The 27,388-nt window shown below is 40.5% G+C and overlaps 4 protein-coding genes across 14 annotated transcripts; 1 reads left to right on the top strand and 3 right to left on the bottom strand.

Moving 5' to 3' along the window:
• Positions 1-110: 110 nt before the first annotated feature.
• On the bottom strand, positions 111-7,687 carry prr13 (proline rich 13). 4 transcript variants are annotated; one of them, XM_034586261.1, is made up of 5 exons: positions 7,574-7,678; positions 6,718-6,766; positions 6,217-6,606; positions 2,062-2,363; positions 111-952 (listed from the first exon to the last, which is right to left on the bottom strand). In XM_034586261.1, the coding sequence occupies exons 2-5, from the start codon at positions 6,731-6,733 to the stop codon at positions 905-907; spliced, it is 756 nt and encodes a 251-aa protein (XP_034442152.1). In that variant the 5' UTR covers positions 6,734-6,766; positions 7,574-7,678; the 3' UTR covers positions 111-904. The 4 variants fall into 4 exon arrangements, with proteins under 4 accessions (XP_034442152.1, XP_034442155.1, XP_034442153.1 ...); XM_034586264.1 differs by lacking the exons at positions 6,217-6,606; positions 6,718-6,766; positions 7,574-7,678 and adding exons at positions 2,442-2,642; positions 2,761-2,823; positions 3,888-4,033 and having other exon boundaries at positions 2,062-2,387; XM_034586262.1 differs by lacking the exons at positions 6,217-6,606; positions 6,718-6,766; positions 7,574-7,678 and adding exons at positions 2,761-2,823; positions 3,888-4,033 and having other exon boundaries at positions 2,062-2,642.
• LOC117761909 (anti-Muellerian hormone type-2 receptor-like) lies at positions 3,431-13,529 on the bottom strand. 3 transcript variants are annotated; one of them, XR_004613900.1, is made up of 12 exons: positions 13,115-13,529; positions 12,622-12,828; positions 12,226-12,384; positions 11,966-12,055; positions 11,226-11,326; positions 10,918-11,139; positions 10,200-10,314; positions 9,568-9,737; positions 9,335-9,491; positions 8,816-8,952; positions 8,276-8,709; positions 3,431-3,442 (listed from the first exon to the last, which is right to left on the bottom strand). XR_004613900.1 is itself a non-coding variant. In XM_034586246.1 (11 exons), exons 1-11 carry the CDS (start codon positions 13,242-13,244, stop codon positions 8,584-8,586), a joined length of 1,614 nt encoding a protein of 537 aa, XP_034442137.1. In that variant the 5' UTR covers positions 13,245-13,529; the 3' UTR covers positions 8,186-8,583. The 3 variants fall into 3 exon arrangements, 2 of the variants coding, with proteins under 2 accessions (XP_034442137.1, XP_034442138.1); XM_034586246.1 differs by lacking the exon at positions 3,431-3,442 and having other exon boundaries at positions 8,186-8,709; XM_034586247.1 differs by lacking the exon at positions 3,431-3,442 and having other exon boundaries at positions 8,186-8,709; positions 9,583-9,737; positions 13,115-13,377.
• LOC117761913 (cell division cycle-associated protein 7-like) lies at positions 11,158-19,531 on the top strand. Of its 2 annotated transcripts, none has more exons than XM_034586258.1 (9): positions 11,158-11,162; positions 14,686-14,766; positions 15,422-15,787; positions 16,150-16,245; positions 16,327-16,479; positions 16,744-16,887; positions 17,115-17,264; positions 18,118-18,254; positions 18,527-19,531. In XM_034586258.1, the coding sequence occupies exons 1-9, from the start codon at positions 11,160-11,162 to the stop codon at positions 18,570-18,572; spliced, it is 1,176 nt and encodes a 391-aa protein (XP_034442149.1). In that variant the 5' UTR covers positions 11,158-11,159; the 3' UTR covers positions 18,573-19,531. The 2 variants fall into 2 exon arrangements, with proteins under 2 accessions (XP_034442149.1, XP_034442148.1); XM_034586257.1 differs by lacking the exon at positions 11,158-11,162 and adding an exon at positions 14,460-14,607.
• Positions 18,747-27,100, bottom strand: sp1 (sp1 transcription factor). Of its 5 annotated transcripts, none has more exons than XM_034586239.1 (6): positions 26,989-27,100; positions 26,279-26,352; positions 23,710-25,099; positions 22,391-22,532; positions 22,042-22,235; positions 18,747-20,731 (listed from the first exon to the last, which is right to left on the bottom strand). In XM_034586239.1, exons 1-6 carry the CDS (start codon positions 26,993-26,995, stop codon positions 20,424-20,426), a joined length of 2,115 nt encoding a protein of 704 aa, XP_034442130.1. In that variant the 5' UTR covers positions 26,996-27,100; the 3' UTR covers positions 18,747-20,423. The 5 variants fall into 5 exon arrangements, with proteins under 5 accessions (XP_034442130.1, XP_034442131.1, XP_034442132.1 ...); XM_034586240.1 differs by having other exon boundaries at positions 22,042-22,232; XM_034586241.1 differs by lacking the exon at positions 26,989-27,100 and adding an exon at positions 26,950-26,975 and having other exon boundaries at positions 26,279-26,358.
• Between the last annotated feature and the right edge of the window lie 288 nt (positions 27,101-27,388).

Raw genomic sequence — 27,388 nt, 5'->3', positions numbered from 1 at the left:
AAGAGTTTAACATGTTCCTATTTACAAACTTCAATAAATATACTGTAGGGCCACTAGTGGACGTGAAGTGTACTGCAACCGTGCACATATCTGAAAGGACACATCACACCTTTTTACTTCCATCTGTTTATTTGGCAGAATTATATCAAGGTTCTTTATGTGAGATTACAATCTCGATACAAAGGTTTTTTTTACTGCCGTCATGCACAGTAATAGAAATAAAATCACAAAGAACAAAATCAGGCAGTTAGACAAAGACAATCAATGTGTGTATCACCTCTAGGTTAATCTTCCAGAGGAAGTAACTTGTTTTAACTTAATCACAGTGTTATATTTTCTCCAAGAACCCGCACATTAGACTGTAAATTAAGAAAGATCTGTGCACATTAATATATTACATATATATATCTCAGTTATCCAGGTCATGTTATCCTTGGGAGTTCTATAAGTGTACATAGGTGACTGAACTTCTTAGAGCAACTTCTGGGATAAGATTTTTTACATAATTCGAGTCCAGTTGCCTATGTACACTTGGTTAGTGTTAACAATGATACAATCTCTTGTCAGAATATTTCTATAAAAAGTAGTTTTTAAGTATTTTTACTGTAACTACAGAATGTTTGACATGAACACCACAAAAAAGAAAAGGGGTTAGAGTTAGATTCATGACAAAACATCAATACAGACAGATGCTGTGGAGATGTTTACACCACATACATACATACATACATACATACATACATACATACATACATACAAATAGCCCATACTATATGACGAAATAGTAAGTACTGCACAGAAATCCTGTTAAAAGTGATAAGAATGACTTGAGTGTGTGTATGATTAAGTGTAAGGTCATCCGTATGAGAAACAGCATTTCTGCGGAAGATGTTCCGCCACAGTCTTAGTCACTGCTGCTGCTGCTACTGCTGCTGCTGCTGCTGGAGGAGGACTGTGGAGAAAAAGAGAAAAATATACACATTTAACTTCATTCAAGCTGCATTTTACAAAATGCTAAATTAGCTATAAAATCTTTATTGACTGGATGGGAGGTCGGGAATATAATCACAGTACTAAAAAAAGTAGACAGTGTTATGAAAGTCCTGAAATTGTCAAATGGAAGGAATTCCTGCCCTAGAAAAAAAGTGTTGCATGTATACTGGTCAGGAACAAAAGCTTAATGTCGCAACTTGCAGTGTTTTCGGTCTTATGGTACAGATGCTTAGAAAAACGGACAATTGCATATGTGCTTCCATCTGCCTGTTGCTGCTAATCTGAAGTGTTTACCTGGTGAACTTGCAACTGTATGTTTGACATGATAATTAATTTAGTTTCATGGTGCCTTTACTTTCTCCATGTCATTCTATACATGTTTACTCAAAGCAGAGCTGTCTAAGTAGACCTGAAACCATTAATCGATTAGTGACTGACAGAAAATCAACCAAGAGACAACAAATCAAAAATCATCTGAAGTCTTTTTTCCAGGTAAAATTACAAAAAAAATTGCTGGTTAAACCAAGTTCTAATATTTCCTGTTTTTACCTTGTGATGGGTAATTGTTATTATCTTTCTATATACTTCTATACTATATGTATTTGCTTGGATAATCGACGTTGAAATAATTCTTTAGAGGCTGCATTATATAACACACACGGGGTGTAGTGAAGGAATAACATAACCATCAATGTCTTCTGTTAAGAATGTATTGTTTTGTCTGAGCTCATATAAGCCAGTATCATGTTTCAAAATAAAATCCAGTGACTGTTAATCTTAATGATAATAACTTCTAATTAGAATATGTAAATGGGCTGCATTTGTATGGTTGATTTCCTAGTCTTAACAACCATTCAATGCACTTTACACTATGACTTTCATTCACATATTTACAGAGCTTCTATATGTGGTGCGACCCGCTGTATCTCCTGAGCACAGCCAATCCCTTTCCGGTTGCATATAAACTGAGGGGCGTAGTAAGGTTCAAGTTTCATCTTTTTATCTAGTATTGGTGTTAATGCTTCACCTGCAGGAGGGGCCATTTTAAACCTTTAAACCCAATCTCACCTTGCCGTGTTTGTGTCCATGCTTGTCCCCTTTCTTTGCTTTCTTCATCTTCTTCCCCTTTTTGTGGCACTTCTGCCCAGCCATTCCCATTCCCATTCCCATTCCCATTCCTGCCACTCCCCCAGGAAATGCTCCAGCCATGGGATTCATCCCTCCATGATGATCTTTGTGATGGCCTTTGTCATGGCCTTTGTGGTGGCCTTTGTCATGGCCTTTGTGGTGGCCTTTGTCATGGCCTTTGTCACAGCCTTTGTGGTGGCCCCCTTTAGGAGAGTGTGGGTATGGACCTGGGTGACCACCTGCAGGAGGGCACCCTGGATATCCACCTGCAGGAGGGCACCCTGGATATCCACCTGCAGGAGGGCACCCTGGATATCCACCTGGAGCCATAGGATAAGGTCCTGGGGCTCCATAAGGTGCATTTGGTACCAGACCATGGGTATTACCAGCTGGGTATTGGTATGGTGGGAACCCTTGGTTAGGAGCCTGGGGGAAGAGCCCTCCAGAATTTCCAGCAGGGAAGGCAGGGTTGTAGCCAGGAGGGTAGGCAGGGTTTGGTGGGCCCATTGGAGCGGGAGGTCCTGACACATATAAAAGCACACACAATTTATTTTTTGCAGACAACCTGTATTATAAAACAGGTATAAAACAAATAATAAAACAGTACAATTATACGCTGGCTATGTGAGATTTGCCTACCTTGATTTGGCCACATGGTGATATTCTTTTTGACCTGATAGGTCAAGCACTTCAGAAGGAAACCTGGAGAAACATTAAGAAATTAAATTGAATGAATACTCAAATAATCAGAATTTGAGCATCTGCCCTGGTGACTGACCATTTTCATATGCATTTACCTGTGAGTTTTACCAAGCTACAGTAGTAGGCTACAATCTGTTAACTGTTTTTAGTCTACAAACTACAAATATATCTTCTTATGCAAATCAAAAATTTAAATAAAACACTGAAAGTGTGAAATATCTCTTAAGGTGTAACCAGACTGTATCTTATCATATAATTTAGTGTCTGGGTTGTGATTTAATCCACATACATATTTTGTTCTCTCCAAACAAATCAGTCCCGGGGTTACTTATATCAGATGATAACTTTACTACGAAACAAATATACAGTGCATATGTATATACGCTCTATCTAATTTATTAATTAATTTATGTCCATTATCAGTTAACGACCATAAAGTACATGAAGTAGTTAAGATTTGTTTTGTTTAACCATTTGTAACATTACATGATATTGGCACAATAATGAATCAGTAATAATAACCCAAATAACGTCATCATTTTATTATTATATTTAATAATTAACACTTTTATTTTGGATCATTTAACTTGTATTTTGCTTAAATAATACAAATAAAATACTTAAAGTAACTTTGACTTCTTGTCTTGTCTGTATTTGTTTTACTAAAGTAAAAGATCTGAATGCTTCTTCCACCACTGGATAAAGGAAACATGAGTGTACTGCACTGTATTATCTTTAGCGAGGTGCATCTATAAACTGTAAGTTAGGAGCTAAGTTATAAAACTTTATTACAACCAACAAAACACTCGAATCACAAAACGAACTTCTTGCTCCGATTGTTTAGAAATCTTATGACAGCTCGTCCATGACGTCATGACGTTAAACTGTGGTCTGTGTCAACAAAATCCACCTGAAACACTTTCTGCATTTAAATCTGTATAACAAGTGTAATACGACAGAACTAACCACGAAGTGTCTACATCATGCGGCAGCTGTAGTTTCAGGTAGTTTTGTTGGTTAACTATGATCAGTATTTGTTTGTCGCCGTGCAGATTCAGTCTTACCTTAGTTTTCTCTCCTCGGGTCTGTTTAAGATTGTCAGTGGCTCACTTCCGCATTTATCTGGGAGAGGATGCAAGAGGCCACGCCCAGTCCGTGCACGTTCAGGAAGTTCAAAGTGCGTGAACGTCTTCTTTTTTTTTCTTTTCTTTTTTGAGGTGCGTTGACGTGCACGGACTCTTAGTGTATTATCAACTGCACGGACCCACGCCCCAGGCTACACTCATTATTTCCACAATGACAACAGTCCTGATCTACTGGTTTCTATGGGACAAAACACAGTAAACACGAGCTGATGGTGAACACATAATCAGTGTTAGACGGAGAACACGCGCACGCTCACACGCACACACACACACAGAGAGAGAGAGAGAAACTTTCCATTGCCTTCCATTCATTGTGGGCAGCCCACACAAACCCTTATTTCTCACCTTAATTATGACCAATTGATGCCTAACCCCAACTGTAACCAAACCACAATTCACATCTTACCATTAACTTTCACCAGGACCTCAGAAATGACTTATTAGGACTGAGCTTTGATCCCTGTGAGGTTTACTGGTTTAATGCTGGGAAATGTCCCACAACAAAAATGAGTACACACACATACAAAATCATCCATTACATCATAAATGAACAGTTACATAAACACTTGCCACACATTGTGTCCTATTGCTTTAATAGTTTCATCTTCTTCCAACACAAAACCACACGTAGCCAGTAATAACTCGAAACTCAAGTTTATTTAGGTTCAGCTATGCAACCCAACCAATCATTGTGCAACATTAACATATACATACAAGTCATGACAAGGAAAACCATTGCATCAATCCAGAATAAGGACGGCAGTGTTCGTCTCAGTTCCAGGGCTCAGGTAAATGTCTTTTAACAGCAGACACTATGTCTGGTTACAGTAGGACAGACACAGCTGTTATGAAGATGGTAAAAGTTGATGTTTAATGTTGCCTTAACAATTTTGATGTGTCCCAGTAAGTCATGACACTGTGACGTGAGTCAGCAACAAATACCAGGAACCTGAAATTTAAAGTAGTACGATGGAATTGAACCTCATTACTTATATTATTTACACTTGTGCTTTTCTTACTGAAAAGGCTCACAGTGCTCAAGTACTGGCCTGGTGTAAACATCGTTGTCTATTGCTTTTATTGTTTCATCCTAACAAAAAAACCAAAGTTGCAGCCAAGAATAACTCCAAACTTGGTTTAGTTTCAGCTACATAACCAAACCAACTAATGTAACAGATGTAATGCAAATGTTACAGTAAACATTAACAGTTTTAGCGCCGTATGTCACTTTTCTATCAAAAAGTCCTCAGTGAACCTCGGAATAAGGCAAAGACCTTCATCATCTCCACCTATTTGTTGATCTTCCTGAGAAAATGTAAGATTTTTTTTTACAAAATCCCAGATTGTCGATAATAAAAGATTTGTGTCTGTAGCTGCAATCCCTCTTCAGAATATCTCAGTATGTTTGCACAGTAGTTTATGTAACTACAGAATGTTTCACGTAAACACAACAAAAAATATAAAATACATTTCTAGTGTTATAAAAAGCCCATACTAGATTTGACAAAAAGAATCAGAATAAAAAAAGGTTCATTTATGATAAATTTTAAGACTATGAGAGTTTCTGTGGAGGCCGTGTCTCGAAGTGTTGACCCCAGTCTTAGTCACTGCTGCTGCTGCTGCTGCTACTGGAAGACTGTAGAGAAAGAGAGAAAATAATACATATTTAACTTCATTTAAGTTCTCACTGTCAGTGATCAAGCTCAACTACATTAAACAATTTCACTTAGTCTAGCCCTGAAACAGAAATTATATATTTTTTATGTTTTTTTTTTCTTGGTTATTCTTTAAGAGTTTAAGATGGGTTAAACTTGTTGTGTCCAGAAGAGCTCACACTTTCTCACGTCTTAATGTTCAAAATAATTAACAGCAATTTGTGGTCACAGAAGAGCAAGAGAATCATACACTGCTGACTGTCGTATTCCTTAATAATAATTTTTTTATGGTTCCTCTTGCATTTATAATGTTTGGTGAAATAAAGGTTTGAGGTTAAGCCTTTGTGCAAGAGGAGTCATTCTAAACCTTTTCACTAAACAGACTCTCACCTTGCCATAATGTCCATGCTTGTGCCACTTATTTGCTTTCTTCATCTTCTTCCTCATCTTTTTATTGGCTTTGTGTCCAACTGTCCCCACTACCATTGCTGTTAATCCTCCAGCTAATGCTCCAGTCAAGTGATTCCTACCTCCATGATGATAGCCATGCTGGGGGTGGTGGCCTTTGTGGGGACCCCATTGTGGAGATTGTTGGTATGGACCTGGGTAAACACCTGCAGGAGGGACCACTGGACATCCACCTGGAGCCATAGGATAGGGATGAGGTCCTGGAGATCCATAAGGATGAGGTCCTGGAGGTCCATAAGGATGAGGTACCGGATGTCCATAAGGATGAGGTACCGGATGTCCATAAGGATGAGGTACCGGATGTCCATAAGGATGGGGTCCTGGATGTCCATAAGGATGAGGTCCTGGAGGTGCATTTGGTGCTACAGCTGGACTCATAACAGCTGGGTATTGGTATGGTGGGTACGCTGGGTTTGGAGGCTGAGGGAAGACTCCTGGACGAGGTCCAGCAGGATACGAAGGGTTGTAGCCAGGAGGGAAGGCAGGATTTGATGAGTACACTGGAGGGGGAGGTCCTGAAACACATAAAAGCACACACACAATTTATTTTTCAGAACATCTATATTATAAAATTGGTATAAAGCAAAGTATAACATAGTGTATGCTGCTTATGTGGGTAATCCTACCTTGATTTGGCCACATGGTAATGTTTTTTGACCTGACACTTCAGGAAACCTGGAAAACAATTAATTGTAATAAAATATTAAGTTTAATCAATCAATCAACGTCAAATTTTATTTGTATAAATCATATATTCACAAATCACAATTTCCCTTTGCTTATCTATCTGTACACAGTCAACATCCTCCATCCTTAGCCTTCGAATAGGGTGAGGAAAACCTTATTTTTAAAGACTAACAGGAGACAAATGGTAGGGTCCCAAGTGAGGGATTCCTCTCCCAGGACGGACAGAAGTGAAATAGATGTTGTGTCTAACAGAGCACATTAACACAGCTTTATCAGTAATACTAATAAAAAACATTATTCCTTATGTATCTGAAAATCATAATCCTGCCTCCTGCTGGGTACTTTTGATACTTTAACTGTATTTTTCAGACAATATTGTAACTTAGTAAGAGTTCAAGTAAATGTCACGTGTAACACACTATTGTCACATTGTTGTTTATGCTATGTCAAATTTAAGTAAAAGATCTGAATGCTTGTTCTATCAATGGATAGTATATGCGGGAGTATCAAGTGTAGGTCTGCTGCAGGTAATAAAAAACTTTACAATTTACAAAACTTATCAACAATTAACAAAATGCCCAAATCACAAAATATACTTCCTGGTCAAACTTGTTGGTAATTTTCGACCATTTGGGACAGGCCATGACGTCATAAAACCCAAATAGTCAACAACCACCTGCCATGTCTGTACCTGTAAACACTTCATCTCCAGTTCCTCCTGTGACAGCTGGAGTTTTAGGTTGTTCACGTTACACATAATTATAATCCCCTGTCAACATCTGGATTCAGTCTTACCTTAGAAACTCTCCTCGGGTCCGTGTGAGTTTTGCTCCGTGCTAATTTGACTTGTGACACTTCCGCGTTTAACTGACAGAGAGGATGTAGCAGAAAGCCACGCCCCCTGCTAAAGGCTACGCAATGGCAACATTCCTGTAACATCTAGTTTCTATGACACACACACACACACAGACACACACACTCACACGCAATCACACCTGAGTTGAAATCATTGTTAACCCCTGTGAGTCAGAGTCACACATGTTTCCATTCCATTATGGACCAACACTTAGTCCTATGACAAATTATTTTCTGTCGCCTTAATAAATTCCTGGGATAACTCAAGGCTTGGTTAAGGTTTGTTGGTTGGAATACAATTTTCAAAATAAAAACACTTAATGTACCGGATGTAGATTTGTGAACCAAAACTATCTATCACAGTTAGATAATAATAATAATCTTTATTATTCGTATAGCACCTTTCAAAACACAGCTACAAGGTACGTTTCAAGTTCAAATGAAAAATTGAAGGCAAACAATAGGAAACAGTTTAAGAAAACAATGAGAAACAATAGAAAATAATTTGAAGATCACACAAAATTACAGCACAGACATTTTTTTACAGATGAGGAAATAGTAAAAATAAGATGAAATAATACATGATAAAATGATTAAAATAGATGATAAGATGAGAACTAGGTGAAAGCACACATGTGAAACTATGTCTTGAAGAGAGATTTAAAAGACAATAATGAAGAGATAATATAAGGCACAGAATACCAAGCTGCATACTGAGATTATGGAATAACATTTCAATTTCTCCCATAAGTGATGTTTTTTTTCTCAATAATCATGACAATATGGATATTTCTTTTATAATGTACCTGGATTAAAAATGTAGTAACTTATCATTAAGTTATAGAAGGAAAAAGACTTATCAAAACGTGGTCAAGTCAATGGGATTTACCTGTAGATTTGAACCTGATTAAAAATCTCTGAAACGAGAACAGTGCAACAGCAAGTCAGAGTCATGAGCTGCTGTCAGAGAAACAGGACTGAAGAGAGACTAATCTGTCCACGACGCACTGAGCGGTCAGCCGAGCGTCCGGGTCAAAATCCCAACAGTCGGTCAGGAGCTCCTGCAGAGCAGATCCCTGAAAGTGTAAAGAAAAGAAGTCAATACACATTCATAGACGCAGCTCACTACAGAGCCAACATAGAAAACACATGTCTCAGTAAGAAGCTCATGTGTAAAGATACCTGTGGCAGCAGCTCCCAGTGTTTAGGAATGGAGGGTCTCTTGTCCAGGTTTAACACGAACATGATGAGGCTCCTCAGCGTTACATTGGCTCCCAGCTCAGATTCATACGGCAACAGATGTGGTGGAAGGATACTGCCTGTAGGTGGAGACATTTGTATAACATTTGACATTTCCAAGCAGAAGGTGAAGACAGAAATTGAGAAAATCTGTCAGTTCAGACTGGTGTCATGACCATTATGCTCCACTGAGGAAAAGGTTATAACAAACGTCTCTCCTTGCACGACCTACGACCATCGGAAGGATATAACAAACTGAGGCACTTTCCTTCTGCTGTATTTTTGGAAATGATAGTTATTGGAATATTTATTTTATTGTTATTATAATAAGTGGTGTTCTTGCTCCTAACACTGGATTAGCACTTCTTTGAAAACACTAAATGTCGGGCAGAAATAATCTGTAACTGGTGGGTTTCCAGGATTATTTGTGACACCTGTTCAGAGGACTGACATGAAGTTTACCTTCATATAAATCGGAGCAGCGCATCCAGATCTCCCACAGCAGCAGTCCCAAAGCATAGATGTCCGTCTGCATGAGACACCACCTTCTGCTCAGGTTTACTGCGCCATCCAGGATCTCAGGGGCCATGTAGCGCAGCGTGCCCAACTGACGATAACCCTGAAGATGGACATTTCTTCTGTGAGCTGACAGTTCCCTTATTCCCTATTATTAGAATAGAAAGCTGCGGGCCGACCTGTGTTGTCCTCACCTTGTGTGTGGTGTGGCTCTGCCAGCTGTGATGTCCTGAACAAGAACGCAGGATGGCGGAGCATCCAAAATCACACAGGGCGCAGGTTCCATCTGCTTTCACAAGCACGTTGAAGCTGCTGAGGTCTCTGTGGGCCACAGGAGGTTTGTGCACATCTGCCACACAAGACACATATGTGGTCATTAAAAGATACTGATTTAATTTGAAAATGTAACTGTATGTGGGTTTTACTGATAAAGAAACAAACACTGGACATGAAAACCAATGTAACGTATATTGTACTCTTAACTATGTGTATCTGCTCAAGGGAAGTAAACTTAAAAATATGTTAAGTAGACAGGCCACAGTTTGAATAAATAACAGATCTGGAAAAGATTATTTGAAGGAATCTGATAATATGCAGCATTTTGATCTTCATCAAACTGTTTTAAATCATAATTATCAGCCCACTAAATGTGCCTGATTTTTAAAATTAGGATCCCTGCACTATTCCCTCCAAAATCAATGGAAAAGTTCAAAAATGTTGCAATGTTTTATATGGCAACCATGCTTTCTACACAGGTTGGCTTTAACACACAGCCACGCACATTGGTTCACAGTAATATTCTGGCCAATACCATATCTGCGAAGGTCAGAGTGGAGATAGGAAAGTCCCTGCGATAACGACTGGCACAACTTCAGTGACAGCATCCAGCTGGTGGTGTGTTTACACAGAAAGGAATGAAGAGAACCCTGAAATCAAAGAGACGACAAAGGGACATTCAGTTATTAATTCTGGAAAAGTGTGAATGTGATGAAGTGATGAGCGAGGTTCAACATGTTGTCAGGTACGTATAGTATCCACTTGTTTTCTTTGGGCTATGAACACTGTGTAAATCTCAGAACAACATGGGGGAATGGGAAAACAACAAATGAACAAATATGTGATATTAATATGGAATCGAATTTTTTTAATTTAAATTTAAAATATTAATAAGAAACAACCAGCCCAATTTGTGCAATTTATGTGTTGTCAACCAACTGTAAATGTGAAACAAACCAAATCTGTACTACTTAAAAATAATTAACATTAATACTAATTATCAAGTTTTTGAAAATGTACTACTTAAAACTTATTTATTAGAAAAGACTAAAAGGGGAATTCAAATCACTTACATTCAGGTAAATGTTTTTCAGAGTTGAATATTTCAGTGGTATTCAAATTCAAACACTAAGCATTCAAGGTTAAAATGTCATTTCTTTGATTCCTTACAATTAAACTGCTTTCCTTGTTCCCTTTCCTTGGGAAAATGAACTCTTAATATTTGTTTTCAATAATGAATGATTGCTGCTCACATATTCAGCAAACTGCAGAACAATGAACCAACTGCTGTCGTCCGCCTTCCTCCCAGTGCCCAGGAAGTGGAGAATCCCAGCATGCTTCATCAGTGGTAGCTCATACACCTCCTTCTCTGTGGAAAATGTTTGTCTCCAACCTGCAGGGAAAACCTTCACCGCCACCGTGGATCCTCTGTACTTCCCCTGCCAGACAGTGGCAAAATAGCCACGGCCCAACATCTGAAAAAGAAATGAACAAAATGGTAAAAGAGCAGATTTAGCACCTAAACTATATCTTAAAATGTAAATCCACTCGGTAGACTTACCTGCTGTAGTTCAATGTCTGCTATGTCAATCTCAGAGGTTTTGGTTGTTTGGCAGGAACACGACGGGGACACACGATCATCAACAGCTTGTAGATTCCTCTCTAAAATAATAAAAAATAGACACATTTTGTCATTCACACACTCACTGAAGGTAAAACTACAAAACACAACGCAGCAGAGATGTGATGGGAGAGTAACAAAGAAAGGACATAGGTAAGAGGGAGTATCATAACAGAGATAAAGGTCCAGGTCAGTCCAGCGGAGAGAATGAAACAGTTCCAAGGTCAAACAAAGACTTCATGAGAACTGAGTGTGAGCTTAGAAAATGTGGACGGAATGTGTTTTTCCTTTGAGAAGCAGAGAGAGAATTTGATACAAAACAATGTGATTTCACTTTACAATAGAAACAGCTGCGTAAAGAGTCTTTAACATTAACGCCTTCTTCCCAGTATGAGTGATTAGTCTACCTTTAGTGTTTAAGCTAACTTTATTCTTTTTATCTTTATTGTTATCATTTCTTTACTCTGATTGTTTGTGAATTGTATATTGTTTGTTGTGAAGCACTTTGTTACTTGTATTGAAAAGTGCTAAACAAAAATACTATTACTATTATTATTATTATTAACGTTAATTAACACCTCTTATGCATGTGCTTAGTTAACACTCTATACTGTATAAAAAGATGGAAACTGAAACTCATATTCAAGTTAAAATAATCAACGTGTTTGTTTCTATCTTACGTTTGAGGTTTCTCCACTTGGCAGCAACGATCATGAGGCACAGGACGAGCAAAATGCCGATCAGAATCACAACAACTTTCATGACTTCATCTGAGAAGAAAACAAAAGGCAGTTAAAGTTAGAGTTAATATGTTCTGAAGAATAACATCAATTTGAATCGGCATGTTTTGATATATATTATTGAATCAGAATAGCAGTTTATCATTATGTGGGCTGCAAGTGATATTCAGTGACTGATAGCAAACTTGTTTTTATCATACCTACAAAATAAGAGTAGGTGAGCCGAGGCTGTTCTGACTGTGTCCAAGTGATGTTGCCGTTGCAGAGGTCTGTGTTACACACACATTTAACGCTACTGTTAAACCGTGTTTGTGTCTTGCAGGTTGCATCTGGGCAAGACTTTTCAGCCACATCACAAGCTGCAACACAGAAATCAGGTACAGATATCACATGATTAAATGAAACAGAAAAGAGAACAACAGACTCTCCTATATTTATTATGTAATACATCATACACATTACAATAAATGAGCAATATATATGTAAAAAAATATCATGACTCTTTCTCTAATGGCACAACAACGATCCAGAATGTGGTCCAGTCCAGTTCATAGACACTGGTCCAGTTCGCCTCGTGAGTTTTAAGGATTTCTTACCGAGGAGGTCGACGACCGGCCGGCCGTCAATGACCAGAAAGTATCCCACGCAGCAGTGGGTGCTCTCACAGTCCTGCACCGACCCACTCACATTACCAGCAGTCACGTATTTGTGATTCTGTTGAGTATTTGCTTTGCTGTTCACATGGTAAACACATTGTCTCTTCTGCAGGGAAAACTGGCTGGAGATGCATATGAAGATGAATTCTGGAAAGAGGAAGAAAGACAAACAGCTGCTGTAAAATGTATTTGGTCCTCCTTATATTATTACAATTCTTATCATTGTATTGCTATCTATTTGTCACACACACACACACACACACACACTAGCTGTGTGAAACTTTTAATGGAGACTGACACTGGAAATCCCTCAAAAACAATTTCAGTCAATTCCTGTTCAAATAATCTGCTACATTAACAATCAAACTGCCAATTAGAATTCATTAATCAAAAAATGTAAACTCCCAATGAAGTTAGAATAGAGTTCACTCACCAGCAGCGAAAACCAGCCACCACTGTTGCAGGATCATTGTCCCTCTGAGCCCCGAGCAGGGAGGGTCCTGGGAATTCGATAGGAGGTTCCCACGTTTCCCAGCATCACTCCCACTGCCACACACCTGCATGTGCTGAACTGTGGGTCAAATAACAGTCTGTGGGAATAAGCTACATTCATCGTCATCGTCTCCTGTTGTTTAGAAATATCACCTGCAGTCGAGTTGAGTACAGACGTGTCAGTGCTCTATGACCACAGGTAAAACAAACAGCAGCACAGACCTTTCAGTAAATTCACATGGGGCCTTTGCCATTTTATTGTAGTGGGTGAACCATATAAGGAATTGACTGAGTCTGGTTCCAATAGAGGTTTCTTCCAGTTATTGAGCGAGATTTTCTCTCCACAGTCACCACAGTGTTTGCTCATTGTGGGAACTGTTGGGTTTACTTAATTCATTTTTTGTCATGGATTTTTGTGAAGCATTTCGTAACCTTGTTTCGATAAGTGCTATACAAATAAAGTTATTATTATTATTACTATTATTACTATTATTATTATTATTATTTAGGTTTGAGGATTTTCATTGTGATAGGTGTTACTTATGTTAGGAATGACAATAGAAATCAACATCTAAGGTAAATTAAAGTTAGGCGGCCAATCTCATAATTTTGGTTAACCAAGTAAAAACTAAGCTAAATTGACAGTCAAGAGACACTAAATCAGTGTTATCACTTTGAATTACAACTAATTGAGTCATATTTATAAAATTTTACATGAAAAAAAGATGTTTAGTCAAAGTTGTGAAATAGTAAGTCAATATTTTATTTTACCGAGTAGAATTTTAAGAATATTTCAAATGCAAATCAAAATGTTGGTCATATGAGCAGATAAATGGATCACCAAGTATATATTTTCCAGAAGCTGAAGCTGATACCTACAGACCTTGGTGATCCCTAGACTTTAATTCTAGCGCCATCATCAGGTCAAAAGTTGTACCTTGGTTTTATGCTCAATATTGACATGACCAGCATCAGCCTCAACTGCACTTGTGCTTTAATAAACTCATGTGGTAACAATAAAAAAAATCGTCCTAAAGGGTTACAGTAAATATAATATAATATATAATTGAATTAAAATAAACATCATTTCTCTTTCAATTATAAGTCTCATAGATGACTAAATCTTAGGCCCAAACTTTTCTTATTATTCCTGGTGATAATAACCCACTCTTCAATCCACGTGTTTCCCAAATTAACCTGAAAATTCAACATTTAAAAAATAAAACACGTTTTACTTTGTGTTTTCACATCCTGTTAAATGATTCAGCTCGGCCCTGGAGGGCGGAGTTTATACCGACGCGGGCTGATGCGTTTTCCCTGACGCACAAAACAAGCGCGTGCACTTTTCAATCAGATTAATTGGACCGGTACCTGCGTGTGGGCGGGGCCCAAATTCAAAGTTAGCGCCTGTCCACGTCAGCCTGGAATAAAATGGTAAAGTATTTTGTTTATCAGGCTACAAATGTTCCAGTGCAGAGATGCTAACTCCAGCTTGTTGACATGTGTCCTCAGGCAGGAGTCTTACCTGCTGTCTTTGTGGAAGACTCAGACAGCGAGGGGACATTTCATGGCTTCTCTGACACTGAACTCAAGGTACGTTGGTTTTTTTGGCGTCAGCCGCGGCCCCTCGAGTCCCCAGATCCAACAACAATGCAACAATGACACTTGTGTTCAAGTTAAATGGACGTTAAGTGTCGTTGTGTTATGATAAAAGACCAAAATGAAGAATTCTGCACTTCAGCTTCCTCGTCCAGTCACTGGAATGCAACTGGGGGAGTTTGTTTTCAACTCTGTCAAAGGTTTCTTTGTTTGTTTTTAAGCAAAGATTCTGCAAAAAAAATGAAGGATTTATTTTATGGGGTCAGAGAAGAACCCACTAAATGTTGGTGTGGATTCAGGAATGTTTGTTTTTTGGAATCTGTCTTTAACGTGACATGGAACTCTTCTTTTTGTGACATTTTCTCTGATTTCCCAGGATAACATTCTATCAGTCAATATTGATAAATGTCACATTAATATTTCTTTTTGTTTAAATCTCCTGAGTGAAAGTTGTGGTTTTAAACTCTTCTCATGAGCAGAGAATGACAACAGCCAAACAATTTACAAATCTGAGTTAGATCCAATATTTGTTATACCTCCTCATAATGAAAACTTTGATATATATACCGAAACTTTGTTGTTTTGCACTAATTACTAATATTGTTTTATGGCCCAAGCTAAAGTAACAACCACTATTTTTATCCTTCAGAATCTAAGTATTGAAGATGAAGCCCAGCTTAACTTTTCACCCGAGAAGCAGAAAGCCACATCCAAACCACCTGCCTTCAGGCTGAGGGTGGCCCTCCGCTCCACTCCCTCCACCCAGAAGACCACGGATGATGCTGATGCTGATGATGATGAGGAGGAGGCAGAAGAAGAGGAAGAAAAAAGGGGGAAGAAGAAGAGGGCAGGAAGAACCGGTCCGGCGTGGAAGAAGAGACGTGTTAAATTCGAAGATGAAGAGACGGCAGTGGCTTGGCCGAAGACTGAGGAGGCTGGATGTGATTCAGGAGAAGAAGTGTTGGATGTTTTCCTGGCGAAGAGAGAGCAGAACATCAAGGCCAACAAAGCAATGGTGAACCACAAACACAGAACTACACACAGTACTGCAGTATCTGGAAGATGTCAGATGGATCTGACCAACACAGTGTATTTCTAAACTACTTCCCTTGAACACAACTATTACTCACTCAGTCCTTTTGCTTGAGAACGTATTGTTTCTGTCACTTTGACTTGAGTGACTTAAGATTTGACTTGACAATATGGGAAAAAGACGATGAGTTGTATATATCGCCTGTGGTTCATGAGTTCACTTGCATTTGAACCTTTTGACATAAAATGAATCTTATTATCACATGAATATGTAAAGACTGCTTCTAGTGACTCGTGTTGTTTGTCCTCTGTCGTGTCTTTGATGCTGCTGATGTTTTCTGACAGCTGGCCCAGCTAATGGCAGACCTGCACAAAATGCCAGGGGTCGGAGGGTTTCTGACAAAACAAGTCGGCAAGCAGAAGACAAAAGAGAGAAGCTCTGTGAGTGGAATCAGGTCAGATCATTTTCTTTCTCTTCATAGTCAATGTACTCGAGTGATTCTTATCGGACCTTCCCCGCAGCGCACACCACGCTCTGGTGCAGCTGGACCGGAGTCCAGGAGGAACCCGGATCGGGCATCCCGCAGACAGACCCGCTCGATGGGGGGGAAGGAGGATTCTTCAGCCCCTAAGGAGGAAGAACTTGAGCTCAGCTTGGAGGAGGAGCTGCTGGAGGTCAGTTCTGTCATTTATCAAGGACCAGGTACAAATCTTGTTTGGAGGATAGGGAACCCCTACACCGCTTTGTGTCCAAAATTTAGACAGGTTTATTTAAGATACAACAATAAAAATTACTCTTTTTTTTATTTTCAAGGGCGTTCATGTGCTTTGAAAGCTGATCTCTGAAAACTGGGAAGTACGAACCACAAAAACCGTGGGATGAGTAACGAGACTAAGGTCGTTCATGTTTGTATCAATGTGTTGATTGTATTTTCGCAGGTTCGCCGAGCCCCACAGCGGCGCGGCACCCCGCGGCCCAGCCAGTCCAAACCTCATCTTATCCGTCCTGTGGACGACATCACAGAGGACGAGCTCCTGCTGGTCGCAGACAACATGACCGAGAAAGTTTACAACAGCGTCTCAGTGAGTTCATGGTCACACTCCCCCTGCAGTGTGATATGTTGTAGTGATCTGTTAATTTAAGGTTACGGTAAATCCCTGTGGCAGCTGCTCGGTGGCACTGACTCTCCCTTACTGAAGCCAGACAGTCCTGTTCCTCCTCCTGTGACACAGAATATTTAGAGGACGACGAGTCTGTAGCAGCACCCGTCCACCACCTCTGTTGCTGACGTCTCTCTTTGTGTTTTCAGGGCTCCACGTGTCATCAGTGCCGTCAGAAAACCATTGACACCAAGACGTGTTGTCGTAATGAAGGCTGCCGGGGGATCCATGGTCAGTTCTGTGGGCCGTGCCTGAGGAACAGATACGGAGAGGACGTCAGGAAGGCGCTGCTGGATCCGGTCAGGCTGCTCATACACCAGCACGCACGTGCAGATGCACTCGTTGTTTTTGTATTTACAGTTAATACGTGTGAAGATTTTCACAGTTCATTAAAAAAGTGATGTGGAGGGATTTTCGGGGATCAGGGTACAGATGATTTTATTTAAAGGTCAGATAAAAACACGTAATGATGTCCTCAGTACACTTCCTCTATTCGTGCAGTTTGAGACTTGGGTCTTATGGGATCCAGACTTAGTCAGCAAATGAAGTTACTAAATTCAATTTTCTTTAAAAAAGGCCTTAGAATGTATTAAAAACTTCAATTTTATTAACAAATGTCGTGAATATCTTTTATCTGTTGGCAGTAAGATAAGTTAAGACAGAAGCGAGGATTCTCACAACCCTTTAAATTTACAAATACTACACGGATTTTTAATTGGTAAATCATCCAACACTTCTGTCTGTGAATGAATGGATTATGATACAAGTCCCCTTCACCAATCCTATATAAGAAACCCCTCTTCTTCAAGGTTCATTACCGCCACCTACTGCGTCTTGGCACGGTTCCTGGAGAAACACCCAAACTGAAAGTTGTCTTTTATGGTCACTGTGCAACTCCTTGTGGTCATTGTGTGTCTCTTTGAGGTAGTTTTGTATTTGATGACTTTTTAAATGAGGTCTATAACTTTCAAACAAGAAATTCACTCCATTCAGACTCAATAATCTACACATGGGTCCAGGTCTGTCGTACAGATGGGAAGTACTAAGACGTGTAAATTTTACTTTTCTTTGTATAGAATTACCTTTTTTCTGTATTGATTTGGTGACCTCTACAGAAACTCTAAATTTAACCATTTGGTCATTTCTTTTCAGGAGTGGAAGTGCCCCCCCTGTCGAGGTATTTGCAACTGCAGCTTCTGCCGTCAGCGTGACGGTCGCTGCCCGACAGGCATCCTGTTCCCACTCGCTCAATATCACGGCTTCTCTAACGTCCACTCCTACCTCAGCAGGTAGAGTCCTGCGCGACTTTAATTGATCATGTAAGGTGTTCTGATTGCAACAGGAACGTGGAATCTGAATCCCTGCTATTTAAAATATGTAATATGTCCAGGTGTAACAAAGTTTGACCACTACGTCCTTGCAGAAAGGATGTTGTAGTGCTGTCATACTCTTTCACTCCTGGGATTGGACTTTATAATGAGCTGTATCAGAAGCTTGGTTTTAACACTGCTGAAGTTTTAGAACCTGACAAAACATCTGACATTTGTTATCTCTCTTACAGCCTCCGCAGCAAACTGAAGAGTGAGGATGACGACGTGGAGACGTGATTTTTACACAACATGGATCAACTGTTCAAATGTTTTTTATCTTCGTGTAGTTTTGAGTCTTTGTCCAAGTTCTAGCAAAACAAAGACATGTGTTTTTAAACAAATAAAGTATATTTTGGTGAACTGATTGCCAACTGGTCTCAATCTGACAAATGACATAGCAATGAATCAAAATAAATTCATAATTTTAATCCAGCAGGCATTTGCAGTAGTTGTATACACACAATATAAAATCCCTTATTTAAAACGGGGCAACAAAAGAAGTAAGAGCACTTGTCTGATGAACATAGTCGATTTCAAGGGATAGTTTTAAACAGTCTATAAAAGTTACAAATTTGTTAAGTCAAATCAAGCAGAATCTTGAAGCAAGAAACAGAAAAGATGATGCAACCAATTGGTCACCTTAATATATTTTGCAACTTATTTATTTGAACAACAACAAAAGGGATGTGTCCGAGGTTTGCCTCAAGCTGGATCTTTTCCAGTTCCACAACTTCAACATGCATACCACAAGTAAAAATTATTAGAGTGTTTGTGGACCAAAGAAAGATTTCCTAGTTTTTCCTTTTTATAAAACGCGTATGAACCTTTGGTTTTGAGCTTAACAATGTTTATGCTGTCTGGACATGACTACAAAATACTTAACTATGACCAGAAATCCCTAAACAAGAAATTGTTATTCACAGAAACAGAATACAGACACTGACATGTCTCGGATGATGAGTAGACCACAGAAAAAAAAGAGAAGTACTGGGAAGATCTGGACTGTATAGAACACATCATTCTATGACAGAAAGGCTCTCAAGTTAACACATTTCATCTACACAAATATATATATATATAAAAGTAATAACATAAGATTAAGATTGATTGTGCATGAGGTTCATACAACTGAAAGGCATTCTCTTGCAATCATGTAAGATGATCCAACCTATGCTATTGAGTTTTGCAGCCTTTACAATACCAAAAACAAAAAAAAAAATTATATATTTATATATATGTACACATAAAAAAAATCCAAATGTTTTTGCCATGATAAACATATCAGGGCATGATGGCTTAAATTTGTGTACCTACACAAGAGGTTTAAGAGTTACTCAGGATTTCTGTGCACTGACACATCCACGTCCTCACACGTGCTTCTGGCTCTGACCTGGTCGTGACCAAGTGTTCCCACCTTCTACTCAACATCCACCCTGAAACACTGGGCGTATTATTCCTATGGTACTGGGCTGGCTGGTTTGCGAACACATCCAGCTCTCCCAAAAAAAATGAAATCTGACAAGCAAATATTCCCTGCTCTAGATCATTAAAATCTCTGTTTTAAGGGGAAGGGAAGCATTAAGCGTTATGGGCTGATGAGGGCCAATCTGCCTGAGGTGTAGCAGCCCAGTTTGAGAGCGCAGCAAACACCTGAGGTGAAGAGAGGCAAGTGGTGAATCTCACAGCCCAGGACACAAGTGTGAGAATGTGGCTTAGTAGTGTCATCTCTCCTGAAGAAGCTTGTAGAGAGAGAATAATACTTGCTACCAATTCAACATCAAATGTGCTGGTCTGTGTTGTTTTATTCCAATCCCACGATCGAGTTGGATTGGCTCTTTGCATGGGACAAATGTTAGTGTAGGGCTAACATTTCAATTCATCTCATCGACCTCTGACCCTTAAATGCGACTGGTTTCTAACCACATGATGGAAACACGTTCCTGCCTCAGTTTTTTTAAATAGTGTCTGTTGTGTTGCATCAGAAGCCTTTGAAAGGATTTGCATGAACAGTCAGATGTGCCCTTTTCAACCCCAAGTGTCTGAAAGCATCATCATCTTCGAGGCCATCGTCCTGCTCCTCCACCGCCATTAGAAGCTGTTGCCATTGATCTGGTGGAGGTCCACCTGCATCATGTTGATTCCACTGCTGGCCAATCGAGCTATGCTCTCTGCAGATAAGGTTTCCATGGTGACAATGGTGTGCTGGTCGTTTGCCGACACTGCTCCGGAGCCGGCTTCTGTTCCCGCTGCAGGGGAACCGGCGTCTGCTGAGAGCGAGGTGTTGCTGGTGGTGGCGACGACTGCTTTCTTGTTCAAATGGGTCTTGATGTGCTTTGAGAGGTGATCGCTGCGCATGAAGCGTTTGGGACACTCCGGGCACATGAACTTTTTCTCACCTGAAAAAGAGTGAGTAACAAAAGTCAGTGTAAAATAACAGTAGCTAGCATTTGCTCAGACTGTGACAGACCTGGTGTTACACTGTTTAAAATGTTCCATTAATGAAGAAGTAGTTTACTGCGCTGCACTTGAAAACAATTAACATTATGCAAGAGTGATTATGCAAGAAATTCATAGGAAGGGTTGGGTACTGAAAACTGGCACTGGTGCAAAGACGCATATTTCAGTGCCTCATCTCAGAGCCCAAGTTCTGTACTGACACTGTAACTTACAGGCAACACCGCACATGTCTAGATAACATTACATTTAACTCCAGCAGGAAAAGACTATATATATGGCACATAACGTTAGCCCTACAATTAGCTAGTAGCTACCTCAAACTCGAGTCGACACAACAACAAAAAGGCCTAAAGCTAAATGGTTGAAAGTGTGGCTGTAATTCACGTGAAAGAACCCCGCCACGGGGACTTGCAGCAAATGTTTGAAAACTATTTCATATAAAAAGGGACAAACTCTACAAACTTAATGAAGCACCTGGCGACACACAGGATATATGTGCAAAGAGAAGGGATGCTCCATGTTTGATTGTTTGCATGACCCCATGCCGAGCACATCAGCCAGCAGTGTGGGCGGCCCTGGCAGTGGGGAGACAACTCATGACGAGTGTCAGTGTTCAATTATAGTAGATGGGTTAAGTTTTATTTATTATGTGAATTTGGTAATAGTTTAGCACTTATTTATATATTTAAAATTTATGTAGTTTAAACTGTTTTAAACTACAATTTGCCTGAACAAAAAAAAAACGCTGTTCTTATCGCCAACCATTATTTTGGAAATAAATATTGGTTCTGTCACTGTTTACGCACCTGTAACCTTTTAAAAAAGGTTCAGTGTGTAAGATTTAGGTGAAAGGGATCTTTTGGCAGAAATTGAACATAAATACTTTATGTTTACTTTGGGAGGCCACCATGTTTTTCAACAGTAGTCCCAACTGGACAAACTAAACACCTTTTGAGGATTTATGCCAACTGAAGGCTACCATAGGTTCTCTTTCATGTTTGGAAGGGGAGGGTGAGGTGAGGGGTGTTCAACTTCACCACTAGATGTCACAAAACTTCACACTTAACCTTTAAAAGGTATCAATTTAGCACCAGTATCAGATGACCCAACAATACCCAACCCTACTTGTAGGTGTTACTTACACCAATAATAGCTCTACTCTATACAACTGTCCCAGTAAGCAATGACAGTTGCACAACACTGGACCTATTTAAAAATACATTATAAATAAATAAAATCCTCATCGTACCTGTGTGTGTTCTCTTGTGACGCTGAAGCTCATCTGAACGTGTGAATCGTTTGCCGCAGAAAGACCAGCCGCAGACGAATGGTCGTTCTCCTGTGTGCCAGCGGAGGTGGGCCCTCAGGTGGGACGTCTTGCCGTAGATCTTCCCGCAGCCACTGATGTGACAAATGTGCTGCTTCTTTTTAGTTGGGTCCCTGCTTGGTGTAAAAAAATCATACATCAAAGTTAGAGACTGATCTTTCTCTGTGATGAAGCCATCTGCAATTAAATCAGGTGAAATGAAAATGCTGCATTTTTCTGGTGAATAATATCAAATAACAACACGCATTCATAATATGGTTCTCTGACATACCTTCCTTCTCCATCCTTGCAGAAGGGGCAGGTACAGGCTTCCCTTCTGTTACGTCGTCCTTGAGGTTGAGGACTTATATCCTCATCATCCATAGCTGTGCTATCATCCAAACTGTCTCCACCCGCCTGTAACGCCTGCTCTCCTACAGTGATAGGGAATATCAAAGTGCAAGATAATTACCACAATGGTCTGACAATATTTAAGGTTTATACACGTTTTATTTATAATGTTCAAAACACGTTCATCTAGCGTTCCACAAGGAAGATCCAGACCACAGCTTGCTAGTATTTAAGAACCTATTAAAATGTGAAAACACTCAAATGCTAGACCTTTAATTAGTGACCTTTTGTTAGCAGCATAACTAAACGTTTCCTAGCCTCAACTGTACTTTGCCTGATGTTCGCAACTTAAGGATCAGTGTCACTAAGTTATTACCAGTAACAACAGTCAGGAATTTGGCTAATTAATTTCAGACATTTACTCATTATAGGGTATTAGTATATTTGTTCAACATTGCTAAAGAGTAAATTGAACAATACTCCAAGGTGTTCATAAAGGTTTGACAAGTATGACTACCAGCATAAGTACTGGTAAGATGTACTATTTGAATTTTAGTAATACATGAATATACAGTCAAATTGAAGATAGCCTGAGCCCTCAGGACTTGAAATACTGTGCTTGAGTAAATGTCAGTTTCTTAGCAGTTCGTACAACTTCAGTCAAACCATTCCTCACAAAATTTAGTATTTCACAAAGAGTTGACTAGAAATATGATGGGAGGAACTGCCAATGAATTAAGAAGGGTTTGGACCTGATAAAGGTTTCTAAAAGACAAGGGAGGAGTGTTGGCTTTACTTTACTCAGAACTGTACTGTGACCAACATCTGAAGAGGCCAAGTAAAGAAAAAAAACATTCAAACATGCACACAGACACATGCAGTGCAATGAAAAACTTAGGGAAAGTCCAGACCAGCTGAGCCGGTTGAACCAGTATCTTGAACACAAATAGTTCACACAAAGAGCTAAGAGATCCAAACTAGAGATTCAAGATAGCTTATTGGGGGGAAAAACCCGTCAAGGAAAGACTACTTAATATATTTTACTCAGCCCAACTGACACATTAGTCTAATGCTGTACATACTGTGTACTTCAATAGATGAACCAAACCCGCTTGTCTAAAATAAGAAAAACTGACAACAATTGAAGATTGATCTCAGCCTCTGTTATTTTGATCCAAAAATATTATGCAAACATTTTGAAAATGTTTAATATCATTTTTTATTTTTACACCAAGTATCGATTATTCCTGGTTGACTGACCTGCTGAGCTGGCGATTGTGATGGGAACACCCTGCAGCTGGTGCATCTGCAGCCCAGAGCCTCCGAGTGTGTTGAGATTTATGGTCTGGATGCCTGGGATCTGCACTGTGTTGACGGACACCCCTCCTGCACCACCTCCCTGTGTGTGACCAAGCTGAGGGAGAGACTGCATTGGGGCCAGTGTGATCTGTGCTCCGGCTGGACTCTGGATCTGAATGGTCTGCCAGCTCACCTGGCCGTTTGGGCCCACGGTGCGCAGGAGGATGGGGCCTGTGTTTGGCATAATTTGAAGATTTTGAAGCCCTTCCTGGCTGAGCGTCGGAGCAGCAAATACCTGACCGCCTGCTGTTGTGACAGCACCAGCCTGGATGGTCTGGAGTTGAGTTCCACCTTGGAGAACATGCTGAGGCTGGAGAAGGATCTGCTGTGGCTGCTGCCCATCTCTGTTGTCTGGTTGTATCGGGACACCCAGAGATGCTGTGTTATGCTGGTACGTCCCCGTCACGACTCCATTGCTGTTGTGTGTTTGAGTCATTCCATAAGACTGTGCGGTGACAGTAGACGCACTTGTCATGTAACCTACACTACTGTTGGTAGACACGGGCTGTTGCGACTGCTGCTGTACAAGCTGGCTTCCCCCTGTATCCCCATTAGCATCCCCCCCTGTACCACTTGCTCCAGTACTGACAGGCAACAAAGTGATGTTTCCATTCAGTGACAAAGGCATATTTGCCAGAAACTGGGGCTGGTTTTGTAACACGCCATTACCTAGGCTAATATTTTGTATGGGGATGGCTCCCTGTAGGAGACTGGGCATTGTTATAATGTTTCCTGCTGCTCCACCTCTGTTGGATGTGGTTATGATCTGCTGGCCATTGGGAGAGGACACTATCTGAAACTGTTGCCCATGTCCACCTGCAGATACTCCTGAGTCCTGCTGAGCATGTGCAAACTGCAGGGCCTGGCCATCTGCAGTCTGAAACTGGGGAATAACTTGGTACTGGATGTTGGGCATCACACCAGATATGGTGGTGAGCAACTGCTGACCCTGCATTGATGGAGCCTGAGCAAGTACATATTGCTGTGGCTGCTGCAGCTGCTGTCCCTGAGTGCATACAGCAGCCACTGATGGTGACAGCACCTGTCTGCTCTTGCAATCGGTCATCACTACTTGAGTGTCGGTGACCGTGTTGGTGCCTGAGGATGTTTGCACACTGAGAGGGACAACCTGCCAGCCGTTGGCACTGGAGGTGAAAACACCCTGGTTGAGGTCCAGCTGTTGCTGCTGGTTTTGTTGTTGGTGGTCTGTGGGCGAATCGTTCTCTCCTGGGGTGTCAATTCGACTGCATGTGGCTGCCAACAAGGCCAGCGGAGACGGCTGCTGTGAGTCCTAGACAATAAATGAAAGGAAAAGCTAATATAAAAAAAAATACAATGTTACTTTACTTTAGGTGATTAGGGCAGAAACCGGGCAGAAAAAAAAGCATGTGATTTCAGCAGCAGAGATTTATATGCCATGTTCTCTCTTCCAGACACCGACATTTTTTCCTGTTGTTGTGAATGTGTCTGACCCAGACCCTGACTCATGCTGTGTACTTCATTCATCAACGCTGGACAAAGTCCAAATACTGTAGTTGGAACCATATGTATAAATGGCACTCATAATAATTCACTCATATTCTGGTTTACACTTACCAAAGGGGTTCAAATTTGTATACTAACGAATATAAATATACTAATATAGACATGTTAACTATTATCTATGAAACATAAGCAACATAAACTACTAAATAAAATATAACTGGGCTAAATAAGGCCAGATAAGACAATTTATGAAAAAAATAAAAAGTAAGGACAGTTACAGTAACGTAGACATGAATGAAACTGAAACCAGGAGAAGACATAAGAGGGTTTTAGGGAATTTAGTTGTTTTGAGTTGAGAGGTTGTAAATAAATTAGATAATGACACACTCCATTAATTTGGAAAATGCAAGCCATGTGATATGTTGAGTGTGTTATAATGCGAAGCTCCAGGATCCTATTAGTAATAATGTTATCAATAACAATAAAGCCACTATTTTCATCGGGTCATTCATTCATAGTGAGCGGGGCTGGAGAGTGAAGTCCAGGGGGCGGCAGGGTGGGAGAGCATGGGGAGGGAGGGACCGCATTTTTCCCCGGAGCAGCGGCGGGCTCGGCTTCCCCTCCCCCCAAACCCACCCATCTCCCTCCCACACTTTATTTTTGCCCTATAAACTGACACACTCCGCTAGCCACCCCCTCCAAAGCCAGCCAAATGGGCCGAGCGAGCCGCACGCTCCGTGCCGGGGTTTGACGGGAACACCCCGTGTGGGCGAAATTTACCTGCCCATTCCCCACCCCGGTGACATGTGCTCCGGCGAGAAAAATCAACAACCCGATCCCAGATGACTTAGAGCCCCATCGAACAGCAATACATAGCGGGTCGAGAGTGAGTATGACCAGGGGAGGATCACAACACGGACCATCTGATTTGGCTATAATAAAATTTAAAAAAAGAAAGCACAACAAACGAGAGCAGTGGACCTACTTGAGAGTTTGTGTTTCGCTTTTGACTGAAGCCTCCACCGCTCCCCACAGCGGCCATTTCACCCTGCTGCTGATCTGCGGAAGAAGAGTTTGTGAGATCAGTCCTCAGCGAAGTGGATCTGAACTAACAGACCGTGACACCGAGTTAATGTTGCATCAAGGAAGGGGAAACACCCCCCCACACACACACACATACACACACAGCACTAGCATGGTCGGCCCCCGTGAATCAACCGAACTTCCGTGTAGTTAACGCGCAGAAATCCCGCAAGGAAATCCATGCCACAAGTGCTCGTAGGGCCAGCTAGCCTGTTAAGCTAAGCTAGCGTGAAGTCACCACAACAAGTAGCACTGGAGAAAAGTGCTAAGTACTAGCTAAAGAGTTTCACCTGCGCCATTAAATGCACGTACTCAGCTAGCTGGAGGAAATTAGACGAAGTTAAACTGCGGTGTGAACAGGCCGTGTCACCTCGCAGCAGAAGTTAGGTTGACGTTAGCCTGCTTCACTACATGTTGTTGGCTAAGCACCGACAATTAGCAGATAAGTAGCTGGTACTTTCAAACTGCTTCGGACGCTAGCTAGAGAACGTGAAAAAACGTCGTAATTACGACAGTGGGAGAAAGTTAACGCGCTGAACTTTGATTTGTCCTCGAAGTGTAAAGTTATCGGTTGGTTCGCAACGCGGCGCCGACTTTTAAAAGTTCACTTACTGCTCATAATTTGAAGACGGGAGGAGTTTCTCTGCGCTTTTCTCGGGTTGACAACTTTTCGCAACTTCACACTAACTTGACTGACCGCCCGCTATGAAGGAGACAAACACGGCGCGTGCGATTTATGCACCCGCGCAGCCCGCCAACTCCGCACCGCACGAAGCTGTGTATTTCATTCAAATAACACTGTGAACGTTGAGAGTATAAGATTTACAAATGAATAATCAGTCATCCACTAAGTTTCAACCACATCTAATATTCCTCACCAGCCGATTAAGTTTAATATTGTAATTATGTGAGGATGCAGTGAATTAGGTCATAAGTTAAAAATAGAAAGAACTTGCTTTACATTCACACTTAAGAGAATAAAACTAAATTAATTTTGTTTTTTAATATTTCT

This window comes from Hippoglossus hippoglossus, chromosome 5 (assembly GCF_009819705.1).
Source record: "Hippoglossus hippoglossus isolate fHipHip1 chromosome 5, fHipHip1.pri, whole genome shotgun sequence".
Classification (NCBI taxonomy): Eukaryota; Metazoa; Chordata; class Actinopteri; order Pleuronectiformes; family Pleuronectidae; genus Hippoglossus; species Hippoglossus hippoglossus.
Note: the sequence above shows the minus strand (reverse complement) of the source record. Positions and strands in the feature narration are given on the sequence as shown.